The sequence below is a fragment of the Myripristis murdjan genome, chromosome 4 (genome assembly GCF_902150065.1).
Source record: "Myripristis murdjan chromosome 4, fMyrMur1.1, whole genome shotgun sequence".
NCBI lineage: Eukaryota > Metazoa > Chordata > Actinopteri > Holocentriformes > Holocentridae > Myripristis > Myripristis murdjan.
The window spans coordinates 23,525,140-23,538,008 of record NC_043983.1 but is presented as its reverse complement, the minus strand read 5'-3'; the positions used below and the strand labels follow the sequence as shown (position 1 = coordinate 23,538,008).

General features: G+C 44.6%; 1 protein-coding gene across 2 annotated transcripts; it reads left to right on the top strand.

Moving 5' to 3' along the window:
• Window positions 1-258: 258 nt before the first annotated feature.
• On the top strand, window positions 259-9,307 carry ushbp1 (Usher syndrome 1C binding protein 1). Of its 2 annotated transcripts, XM_030049085.1 has the most exons (14): window positions 259-435; window positions 1,242-1,465; window positions 1,680-1,816; window positions 2,341-2,504; window positions 2,776-2,976; window positions 3,393-3,673; window positions 4,679-4,819; window positions 5,040-5,128; window positions 5,298-5,433; window positions 5,593-5,827; window positions 6,377-6,535; window positions 7,349-7,446; window positions 8,135-8,257; window positions 8,831-9,307. In XM_030049085.1, exons 1-14 carry the CDS (start codon window positions 430-432, stop codon window positions 9,000-9,002), a joined length of 2,166 nt encoding a protein of 721 aa, XP_029904945.1. In that variant the 5' UTR covers window positions 259-429; the 3' UTR covers window positions 9,003-9,307. The 2 variants fall into 2 exon arrangements, with proteins under 2 accessions (XP_029904945.1, XP_029904946.1); XM_030049086.1 differs by lacking the exon at window positions 6,377-6,535.
• The last annotated feature ends 3,562 nt before the right edge of the window (window positions 9,308-12,869 follow it).

Below are 12,869 nucleotides of genomic sequence, written 5' to 3'. Positions count from 1 at the left end.
AAAGTACATTTCATGTTATATATTTCAATTATTTTTAGCCTGAGGATACAGATTACACCAGTGGTGGTATGCGTGTTAGGTAACAATCCCTGGACAAAACAGGAAGGGATACAATGTGACAGGGAATGGGTGGGGATGACTATGTGAAAGTTTTCCACTTGCTTCATTCACCACACTAAACACTATCTGTCTCAGAGATATCCTGAACAGAACACAAAGCCTCCACAACACAGTAACGTGGTCAGAGAGAGACCAAGGGGAGGGAGAGAGAAAGAGACTGTGGACGGGACAGGCGAACAGGACAGTAAAGCTGCAGTCACACAACAGGACAGCAGCGACCTTACAGCTGTGCACGTTTTCACATGTTTGTGGACAGGAAACAGCAGGAACGGGCACTGAATCACTGCTGCTGACACCGAGATCTGAAATATGGAGGTAGGTTATCATCAAGTGTTATTATGATTGGCTTAGAAATGTGTGACTTCATGTGCTGAGTGTTGCATCACCTGGAAAGTAAACCTGTCAGATCCATTGAGAACAGTGGGCATACCTCATCAAGTATAAGCTGAACACACGTCTAAGACTCACAGTGTGTAAAATATATTATCTGGAAAATGTTAGAACTATAAGAAATTGTGTGATTCTTGGTGTGAGATAGTGCCGCGACAGCTGTGTGATAGCAATATCTGTCACTGAGGCAAATTCTCGTGTGTTTAATGTGATTTTTGAATTTTATCCTGATCTGACCAATCATTTGATCAGGTGGTTGTCTGCAATTTTTGTGATAAAAATATTTAAGTTAAAAACTTTTTTTTTTTTGCATATTTGCAGGCTATTGATCTAGGTTACAGCAGAATTAAAGAATGTGACATTTATTCTCAGCTCACATTGTAGATCTGGGGCACTTAGCCGACAGTTTCAGAATGCAACAAAAGACGGTTTGTGCCGCAAATGCTTTCTGAGCAGGAAGTTTAGTTTCAGGATGTTTTAGTTTCCTCAGTTTCCGCTGCTCAGAACAATAGCTGTTAAAAAGCCCAACAATAATCTCCGTTTCAAAAGCATAACAGACTTCTTGCATATGAATACACTCTGATGGATCATTCAGCTAAGTTTATCCATGACAAACGACTAAATGCTGCTAAAATAATGACTTGAATCAGTCTCATTTTGACAATTCAAGCTCTGAGGGTGCAGCAACCCCAGGATCCAAATCATCCAAGCACATCCCTGTCTCTCTGCAGGATACTGAACTTGTCAGGTGTGCAAGCCTGGACTCTGGGTCCAGCCGTGGCAGAGAGGTAACAGCCCCACTTGACCATATAACCTTTGACCCTGTGGGCTTTGACGCTGCGGCAAACCCTGAACCTTCTCCAGCGGAGGTGGCCCAGTGTGAGGCCGAAGTGGCCACTTTGCTCAGCATCATCGCTGACCTGAACAAGAAAATGGGGGCACTAAAGGCACCAAGGTAAAATCATTGAGCTGTATGAGATGTGTGGATTTATTTATATGTGGAACACACACCACTGTGGCTTCACTAAGATGCATATGACTGTGAAAGGTTCCTTCAACCAGAACAGTGCTTTGGTGGCAACTGAGAAACCTACATTGTTTGCTCTCATGTAGTCCTCCACCATAGTTCATTTTTAAAAGAATGAATAAATGATGCTGTTGTTCCTCAGTGATCCAGGGGACCTTAAACCACGAGGCCCATCCAGACCTGTGGTTCCTGACCTCCTGTCCCACAGGCTGGTCTCCTCTGGTCCAGAGAGAAAAACTGCTTCTGCTGCCACATCCAAACCTCCAGGAACAAAAAGAGGTTGGCACAGGTTTCACACTTCTGCATTCAGTCATCCCTTATGAATCTTGATACTGTGCACTTTTTTTCTTTACCAGGCAAAACCAAAAAGTACTTTATTTTACTTTCCAAAAGGGCAACTCCTGTATTATTCAACAGATTTGTTCTTGATCTGTAAAAGACAACAAGTCAAAGTATGCCTAGGCGTTGATGAACAACAAGCTGAAAACAGCAAAAGTAACTTCTCACACTTAATCTATCTCCATATCCATTTTTTAAAATTATTGTTGTGATGGTAAAACTATTTTGGTGGCTGTATACTACTGTAAATGACATCCTCCTGTATGTAAGGTCACTGAGTAAGAACTGCCTTATTGCCTAAATCAAAGACTTCCTCACAGATCTTGTAATTTTTTGTGCCGCACCATCCATGATGCATGTGCTCAGCTGTGCTGAACTGTGCTGCAGTTAAGATGAACCAAAACAAATATGATTCAACAATCACAAATTAAAAACTGTTTGCACCTCTACTTTTCTCCCTCTAGGGGGCAGTGGCGCAACATGGTCAAAACTGCAGGAGGTGCTGTCAGCAGTGGAGGACTCAATCAGCTGTAGAAGGTCCTGGGCCATTCCCATCACGGCATCTGATCGGGAAAAGCAGACGGAGCATCTCGTAGCAGCCCATGAGACCTGGGTTAAGGCCACCCAGGTCAGAAAACAGTAACACACACTTCATAATTAATTCACGTGCTGCACCATCAGCATCTTAACCCCTTGTTCCCTCACTCTGTTGAGATTTTGATATAAATCACAATTGCAGATTTTCACAGTTACCAATTATTTGCTCTCCAGTAAAGATACTATAGGCCCCGAGAATGCCGTGAATATTTCTCCTGGTACAGTTGTCAAGCAAAGTTGTGTTTGGCATAGTTTTGAAAGATTTTTGTTCCCTTTCATTAAATGTTGCACACTGGTTTCAGATACTGGAGGAGATGGAGAGAGAGTTTGGGATTTCATGCCCAAAAGACTTGCCAAATGAGGAGCGTCAGCAGAACCAGAGGGATATCCTGGATCTGGATCTGCACAGGCACCGAGATCGCAGGAGATCCTCGCAGAGCCACCGGAGGGAGCTAGATGGAGCACAAAGTGGGGGAGAAGAGAAGAGCAGACAGCAGGAGAAGGTAAGATTAACACAGGGTTAATTAATAGTGCTATCACTGATACTGCGGGATTGGGAAAACTAAAGAAGCCAGAAGGGTAAACTGATTTAAGAGGTGTAAGCTATTTAACTCCGCTGACACACTCTGGCTAGTCTTATAACAATTATGCTTTACATCTTGTCTTTGTTTATTGGTCCCTGGCAAGTGAGTCATAGTGAGTCATAGAATTGTGACTAATCAATACCAGAAAATGCTTTGGCTCATGTTGCATGGTCAACTTTGGAAGGAAATTCGCCCATAAGTTTACATACCTTCAGTTTAGCCGAAACAATTGAATTTCTAGACTGAAATACTGCAAGATTGTAGTAATGCAGCAATAACCTTAATGTGTATGAGTGTCATGATTCATGAGATCAGAGGCTTCCTTTGTGTCCCAGCCGGTGAGTCTCCATAAGGCCTGGAGATCCGGCAGTCTCTCTCCCTCCTACAGCCCCTCAGCTAGTGCCACTGGTGGGGCTCTGAGTCCAGGCTGGGCCTCTTCCCCCTTCCCTGGTTCCCCGCTGATCCTCAGAAGGGCCACCAGAGCTTTGCCTCCTCTATCTGCTGGTGGGGACCCCTTTCCATTTCCATCAGCCCCCAGCAGCTCAGGCAGTGCCTCCGGCGGCAGCCCCTGTTCGAGCCCCGTCGGCCTTGAGAGTGAGACAGAAAGACTAAACACGTGAGTTTGAGGCCCAGTTCAGGATATTAAACATCTGTGTATTCACATAACTGGATACATGTATGTGAAACACTGTAAGGTTATTTCTTTATGTCTATAAGGGGATCATTTATACCACGACACAGTTCAAATGGCAGCATGTCTGGATGATCACCAAAATACTACAGTATGTCCACAAGATTGTGAGCTATGCAAATGAGGATTTTACCTACGCAAACATTTCTTGGGGGCAGGTACCTGCAAGGAAGAAGTAATTTCATTGGGTGAGATAAACCTTGATGGGTAGGGCCTAGGTCCCACCCATCACCCATCTCTTAACTCTGCCTGAAGTGCAGTGAAGAAGACAAGGGGTATACAGGAGGTACTTCCTATTGTGAAGTCTGGCCAACCCATACTAAGTTATTTAGCTTATCTAATTAGCCTAGCTGAACCTCCAGTTTCAACTAATCATTCTTGCACATAGCCATCTAAGTAGGAGGATGTTAGTTATTAGCCTGCTGACTTTTGAACGTCACCATCATTTTTGTATTTTTTATTTTGACCAGGGTTTCATTTTGGTATTCAAGTTTCCCAGTTATCTGATTTTCATTCCATAAAGATGGGAACATAGAAATATATGGCAATGATTTCTTCATTATTTGTAGTATATTTATTGTATTATGTATTCATTCATTTAGTCACGTAGGCCCATTTAATTAAGCTTGAGGCCAGTATGGCTGGATTGAATTTGGAAGGAGACCTAGCTTACATCATATTATGTTAGTTACCTCCTCTCTTAACCTTGTAGCCACTATCAGTTTCATTGGGCTTCAGTTCAACATTACTTAGCCAAAAAAGTGGTGGTTCTTCTACTCCGTAAACTTCATTTGAGCTCAACCATTTTTTCCAGCTTCTGGAGGGGCTCTGCTTTCAGGAAACATTTGGATAATTAAAATGGCAATGTTAGTTATGAGTGCTCCCTCCAGTTCTGTCTCCTGACCCCCCATCCTCCTCGCTGTGTCCCAGGTGCATCGAGAGGCTGAAGGCTAAGAACGAACGTCTGACTGCAGCTCTAGAGCGAAGGAAGGGGGAGTCAGAGCAGATCAGTTTGGCCTTGAGCAGATATGAGGCTGATTGCTCTGCCCTGCAGATGGCCCTCAGATACTGGTACACGCAGAAAACACACGTCACACCAGCATAAAGCCATATGTCCACATACAACATGCACTGTACACACATAAACACACTCTCTGACAACAGTATTCACTTGACTTTATAAATTAAAGAACGGCAGAAAAGAATAACATACCAGCAGTCTAGCATTATCAGTTTGTATTCCTATCATGTGGTTTGTCTGAGTTTTGTGTTTTGTGGTTTTGACTGACAGTGAGGAATGTGAGGATGCCTACAGTGAGCTGCTGTCGCTTTATGAGGCTAAGAAGCAGCAGGGAGCTCCACTTCGGACAGACTCAGCAGGTGTTTAAATACCACTCATCTACAACTGTTTACATCTCAGCATATGCACACATTCACATGCAAGGATGCACACACACACACACACACACACACACACACACACACACACACACACACACACATACACACACTCCAAACATAGACTCACAGTGAGTTTTCATCTTCTCAGAGCCAGACGCCGACAGGCTGCAGCCCGGCAGTCCAGCAGCCCAGCTCAGGAACCTGGGAGCTGAGGAGCTGTCGACTTCCTTCTCAGCAGCAGGGGGCACAGAGGAGATTGAGCCACAGAGTCACACAGGGCAGAGGTAGTTTAAAATAGTGTGCATAGATAGATAATTTGGTGAAACTGCAAAAACAATAAAGGAAGGGAAAAGATTACAAAGATGACAGAGCAGCTAAACTTTGAATTCACACATTTTTCTCCACTTTTTTTGACTAGTAACTCACCCCCTACTATCATACAGGCCGTCTGAGATGGTCGAACGAGAAGCTGCTCTTCATCAGCAAATTGAGCGTCTGAAAAAGGACCGGGCAGCTATTTGCCTGCCTAAACGAGGTCCACGTGGAGAGGCCAAACTGAGTCCCGACACCGGCAATGTGCCCGGGACGAGAGGGGGTCACGGGGCTGCAGACAACGACAGCCCTCCTGACTCAAAGAAGGAGAAGGCTGCCCTGCTTTTTCAGCTCATCAGTGTCAGGGTGAGATCTTTTATATTTCATAATAAATGGGAACTGTTGCAGCTTCATGTTTAGAACCTGTGTTTTAACATCTCGGTTGGTGCAATGAAAACCTCAAAAAATCACTACTCTGCAGACAAATAAACAAAGAGAAGGCTACCCTTAGCTCACTATCCCAACACATACAGCTTTGCCTGTATATATTGCATTAGAATGAGACTGTTCTGGAAGATCCCCGCCTCATCTACTGAGATCAGTGAGCAATGACCTTTTGTGGGACAGGACTGAAACAGAGGACACTGGTAAAGCATGGTTTCAATGGGTCTTAATTAGCAGATTAATTACTGGGTCCTGTGGGCCAGAAATGAGCAAAAATATATTTCCCAAATCATTTGAAATATTTGAATTACTTTTGGGATGCTTCATTTGACATCCCATGTGTTTAAGCAGCCTCAAAAGAGGTGGTGACACTTTGGGATATGTATGTCTTGCGCCTTTTTTCACTTGTTTGAAATGTGTTCCACAAAAGTTTCGCTGACTTTGGAAGTGTGCATAACTGCCTGTGTCCAGGAGGAGATGTCAGAGCTGCGAGGTCTCATCCGCCTCATGGAGAAGGAGCGGCGGCGGCTGGAGTGGAGTTTAATGTCCCAGAAGGCGCAGGATGCAGCTGGAGCTCTCGTTTCAGAGAGCCTGAGAGAGGAGCGGGAGGACCGCAAGGCTGAGCGACGGGTGGGGCGGGTTCCTACAGAAATATAGACGTCTGTCATTTCCAAATAATACAGAATCAAGGTGAACTGAGCATGAGGGAGCAGGAGGTTGGTCTAGTGTGACAGACCAGATTCAAATCTGGCTGTCCCACATGGGAAATCAAACATCTACCAAAGCAGAATCCCTCCAGGCCAAGGGAGATATTTTGGTTCCACAAGGTCTTCTGCTGGGCTGTTCTGCTGCTGCAGCACAGATTTAGACAGCGCTTCACACCTCTGTCATTATCAAACAATGCAGATTCAGAACAAACTCAGGTAGATAAGTGAGGGCTGAGAATTGAGAAAGAGCTATTTTAGGTTAGTAAAGCCTTCTGTGAAGTGTTGAGGACCTCCTGGGCGTCCTGAGTGCACAGGCCATTACGAAACATCTTGTGCACATTTTTTTGCATAATCCGTCCCATTTGTCTCAGTGGTTGAAAATCCTGCTAAACCTGTCCTCTCCCCCTCATCAACATTTCTCCTTTGTGGCTGAAGTGGATTTAAAAGGTCAAATCAGGAAGCTTCTACCTGGATTCACTTGGTCAGACTACGAGTCTCTCATGTCTTGCACACTCAGCGGCCTCTATCAAGTTTGTCCTGTAAGCTGTTTAATCGAAATCACAGTTTCTTCCCAGGTGGCTTAATAAACGCCACTCTGTTCTCCTCAGTCCTTTCCCTTTAGATTAAAAAAAAAAAAAAAAAAACTTTGTCTGTGGAGCAGCCAAATGAATATGAAATAGATGGGGAGGTTTTCTCTCAAGCTCAAAGCTAATCCTAATTGAATGTTATGTTTCAGAGGCTCTGTGAGAATGCAGCTAAACTGGGTGCTGATGGGGATGTGCCTGGTCCACGCAGCAAGGCCACGCTGAGAGAGCTGCAGGCTGTTCTGCACAGGTAAAGAACTGCTTTGTGCTCAGGCTGACCAAAATCTCATCTTTACAAATTAGGCTGTGTCTGTGTTTGTTGACTGCTTTGTGTTAACGCTTCACAAAGAACCAAATTTCTGGTGCATCAGCTGATAAGAAACAACATGGGGCTGTAAAGTAATCCGGCCAAATCTGTGGTTTTACAGTGAATGCACCTGAAGGTAACTGATGGTTGTCAGTGTGTTCTTAATGGCATCTGTTGCCTGGTTTTGGACTGTTGCTTAGGAACGCTATCAGCAGAAATGCAGACTTTGGACATACATGGCTTCTAGTTCTCTCCTATGGCTCATTACGAGTGCGGGGGTCTATCAAATACTCTGTGACAGTCTTTCAGATCTATGTAAGGGAGGGTGAGTAATCATTTATTTCTGGCATTTTTGAGAGAGCATCCTCTCTCTTTTTCACTAATCTCAAATCCTGAGCGGGGAAAAGAAAAGATTACTGTTAATATCCACATCAGGGTCATTCAGAGGACAAGGACACACCCTGAAGACATACATCTGAGCACAAATATTTGACCCAGGCCTACATAAAAATAGACTGCTATGACAGTCTGCACTTATTGACACATCAAGGATCCTTACAGCTCCATGTGAGCAGGCTCCCTGAGTATCATTATGTTGTCTACTTGATTGTTTGTTTGTTTTTTTGCTCAGGGAACAAGCTCTGAAGAAGAGGCTGGCTCTGGTGCGTGAGTCGATGAACACGTGCCTCCCTGACAGCGCCTCCCACAGGAGGCAGAGTAAAGAGCAGATCGCTCGGCTCATGCAGGCTCACAGGTACACATTGCAAAGACAGTTTCATTCACAAAACCTGAATTGAAGTAGGATGGACTCTCCCTTTCACATCATCTCAGCAGGACGGTTGGCCATTGATTGTACCGGGCTAACTTCCATTTAAACCGAATTGTAGTGAGTTGCTGACTTGCTGAGGTTTTACAGCATCGATCCAACAAGCAGCGGAGTCTCATCTCTGCTGCCTTGCAGATGGAGGGGAATTGAGGAATTTTTAACCAATCAGTGGTTGCTTTTATCAAGTAGCCAACATGTCCTCTCAGTTTTCAAGCCAGTGTGACACACTTTATAGCTCTACAGACATGTGTTGTCTCCGTAGCAACGACCCACAATCGCTGTTTCATTCTGTTCCAGCCAAATGACCACGGCAAACCGTTCCATAACTGTTCTGCTCCATTCATCTTCTGTGCTTCTGCTTCATCTTGGTTCACCGTCATCTCACAGCACACCCAACGAAAGAGTGAAAAACTCAAAAGCATCAGTGTCTCTGCAGTGTTATCACAGTAAAGCGAATTATGTGTTTGTGGTATACTATATCTCGCGGTGTTTCGTTTCCAGTAAAGCGGTGGGGTTGTACCGGAACGCTCGCAGGAAGTACCGGGAGCAGGTGTGGAGGCTGGAGCAGAAGGTGGCGGCCGGGTCGGAGAGAGAGAGCCAGCAGAGCCAGATCGAGGCGCTGAAGGCCACGCTGGAGGCCATGGAGCCGAAGAGGGAGGAGACAGTTCTGTGAGATGCAATCACTTTAATAACCGCCTAGAGGATCCACATCAATCAATCAGCTGCAATCTGCATCTCTGTTGAATTTCAGCTGCAAAATTATGCTAATTTAAATATACTAATCACTGCTGAATACATACGGAAAATTATCTACAGTACGTGGAGTTACAGCCCGGCACCATACTGATTGCTGTTTCATCACAACCACATTCAACTGTTGCGTTGTACAAATGTCTTTAATTGTGTTTTTAATTATAATTTTCTGTTTATGAGGATTAAGTAGCTTGAAAATGATTTCTTGCTGTGTTGCTTTTTTATCTGCCGGGATAAAATAAAACATGTATATACGGTATGTATGTATACATGCATCTATCTGTCACATTTACCTCCTAATAACTGGGAGGTTAATATGTAGAGGAAATAAGAGAGAGGACTGTCAATTATGACTTTTCAGCTCTTACAACAGTGACTTACGACCTGAACCCAAACCAATAAATTCTGTAAAGAAGAGGATCCAAAGCATGGCTCGTTCAACGGGATCCACTCACCACATGCCACGTTTCTCCCCCTCGTATTTCACTCAGAGAAATAGCTGTCATGAATGTGTAGGCTGACTCAAGGACTGAGCACACTGAGGACCTCGAGGCTGACCTCCTGAGTGCACATGCCCTTTTTTCCCGCACAAGCCAACTCTATAAATCCGTTCCTGGCCACGTTGTTGTGACAATGCTCAGAGAGAAGGGGGATGGGGCCGGGACAATGGCTGATGTACGCACAAAATGGACGGCCTGCCCATTTGTCCTCTTTGCACTTTCACACTTTTCCTTGCCATCTCTCTCTCTGTACTCCAGCTTCTCTCTCTCACACATAAAACACTGATTATCTCCAATCATATCTCCCCATCTACTCTTTTTATCCTTCGCCCCTGCCTCCATCTCTCCATCGTCACCCTTTCATGTCCTCTCTTGCATCTTTCCCCCCTCTCCTCACTGATCTCTCCATCATCCCCATCCCTTCCTCCCCCTTTCAGCCTCCCCCCTCTGCCCTGACCTGCCCTAGCCGGTCAGCTGCAGCTGTGACCGGCGGTCAGGAGGTTAAGGCAAAGGTTGAGTGTCACACCCACAGGGTCACAGCGATGCCTGGCTGTTGTGTTAGCCTGTGAATGGAGGGTTCAGGAGGCCAGACGAGGTGGTGAGCCCCTGACGCCCTGACTCTTGCCTGAGCTTGCCCTTTCCCGAGCAGAGGTCATCCGAGAGGGCCTGCCTGCCTCGCCCCCCCCCCATCGCTTCAGGTCACCATCGCTATTGTTGTAATAGCTGCCATTAGAGCAGATGATACAATTATCATTCCATTTTGCTCTTTCTCTCTCTTTCTCTCTCTCTCTCTATGTGCTGTGTTTAGCCACCGAGTTCATCAAAGCTTTTTTAGACTGGAACATGATTGTTATAACCCCTGGCGGACACTCATATCCAAGAGGCTGAGAAGATATTTTGCAGTTTATCATGTAAGGCTCACTCTATAGACATCCAGATTAATATTACAGCCTTGAGCTTGTGTTCATGTGTGACTGCTCTGGCCGTGATTGCTTTAAGGTGTAATACCTCTTCGCCGTTTTTGCTGGTGTGATTGGGTCATGATGAGAAATCACTGAACCAAAGGATCTTATCTTTTATAATGGTTTTCTCTTGACGATTACACTTCAAACTTGCTTCAGAATTTTATAAGTCGCAGTTATTAAACCCTTGCTTTAACCTTGATCCAACATCTAAAGAAAAGGTCTGTGTGAAAGCTCTTATCTAATCTCAGCGGTGAAAATGTGATTGCAGATATGTTTGTTATGAAATATGCATTGAAACACATTTGCCTTGTGAAGGCACGCTGATGGAGTAATAGAAGAGCGATAAGGAAGTCAAACACGGTGTAATGCACGATTGCTTCTGGAATTTTAATAGTCACTTTTTTGGAAGTATAAAGAGCCTCTACCAATCTCTGCTGTTGACATTTTAGCATATTTTAAGACTTTGAGTATTAGTTTTCTCTTTGAGAGAGGATCAGCTAATAGCCAACAGCCAATACATACCCAAGCTTGTGGAGAGGGGAGTTTTTCAGTGCCTGGGAAAAATACCCAAACCATTATTAGACAATGACAGAGGCTGTCAATCAGTGTGGGGGTGGATGCGATGATACACACATACACACACACTCTACGCACACATACACACACAGGGGGCAGTGACCCAGGGGTTTCAGGTCAACTCATTTACTCCCTGCATCCGTTTCTCATTTGAATAAGTTGTCCCGCTCTAAGCTGTATAAAGAGATCACAGCCTGCGCCCTCGTCAACGTGCCTTTCTTTCTCAAAGCCATTAGCTCACCCGTCACAGCCACTCCATATCCCTTCTCATCCCCGGCTCTCTACATCTCTCTATTCTCTCCCTCTGTTCTGGGACGCTGCCAAGCTGACCTGACACCTCTCTCCTGAGCTTTCTGACACCAGTTGGCCTACAGAGAGGTCAGGAGGATGGGATGTTATTGGCGTAGGAGAGCAAAGAAGAGGTTTGACCTCAATCAAATGGCCTATCACATCCACTTTGTGCTCTCACCCACTCACTTAATGACGGCACAATCCACCATCACTGACTTTAGATTAGGGGTGAAGCCCTTGTTACATATTGTCATCGTTGGGTGAAAAATGGCACACCGCTGCATAATATTTTCCTCTAGGAGTTGAGAATGTTCTGCAAACTTTTGGCCTTGTGAAATCCTGTGTGACCGTTTTTTTCTGAGCTTGTGAAAAGAAGACTTCTTGGAGCTGCAAAGCTTTCACACAGCTATATTACATTAAAGGTGCACTATGCAAAATTTGAAAAGGGTCAATTTAAGCGATGACGTTAAGACTCGGCTGACAAAAGTTTGTGGAAGATGTGCAAACGCTTAGATGTGTCTCATCATGAGGCCAGCTCACATAAATGTTGTGCTTATTTATTTATTTATATATTAAATCAACCCTCATAGTACCTCATAGTGCTTTTCGGTAACTTAAGTTAAAGATTTATATGTTTCTGTGCCACTTCTTGGATTGATGAGCCCCTTCAAAACACCATTGTACACTGAAATTTTTTTTGAAGATACAAGGTGGATACAACAGAAAACGTTACTATGAAATGGCTATTGCAAGACATTTCACATAAAGTTCATTGACACAGGCTACACAAAGGTGGCTTCCTTTGAACTCAGCAGGTTGAATGCCAACCCGAAGGAAGCTTAATGCTGTCCTGTATTGTAGCTTGCATAATTACAGTAAGCCTCCCGGTCGTAGAGCAGCCATGGGTCTGGGCATCTTTTTTCAGATCATGATGGGCTGCAGGATTACAGAAACTTGGAACGCAACTCAGCTAATGAGGTCACTTAGCTTGTCAGCTTGTGGACAGTAGATTAGAGCAATAAGGTGTTTAGAGGGGAAAGATGGCAGGGGGAGTGGCCACGGTCTAATCCTGTTAGCATTTGAGAGGTCTCTATTGAGCTTATTAGGTTAATTTTCTGTCCTCCTAAGCACCTTAGTTGACCTGTAGGCAGTGTGTCTGGTCGATGGCAGAGGGCACAACTCGGGAGCAACAGCTTGGGCACAGATTTGACTGAAGATGACCGGGAAAAGAGCCAAATTGTTGTGGCTGCCAAGAGTGTTATGCTAATGCCTTGTCTGAAAATGTTGGACTTCTTGGATAGTTATACGCTAAGACAGAAGCAATAATGATAAGTCTCTCAAATCTGCTACTGTTAACATCCTTATATTGGTCAAAAACAATCATTTATGCATGTGGAACAAAAAGTGACCTTTCATCATACTAGTTGGCAGGTATTGCAAACCAAGGCTTTCTTG

Coding starts and splice junctions, on each gene's coding strand:
- ushbp1 (XM_030049085.1), top strand. Junction 4,820..5,039: donor CAGATGGCCCTCAGATACTG/GTACACGCAGAA, acceptor TTTGACTGACAG/TGAGGAATGTGAGGATGCCT. Junction 6,536..7,348: donor ACCGCAAGGCTGAGCGACGG/GTGGGGCGGGTT, acceptor GTTATGTTTCAG/AGGCTCTGTGAGAATGCAGC.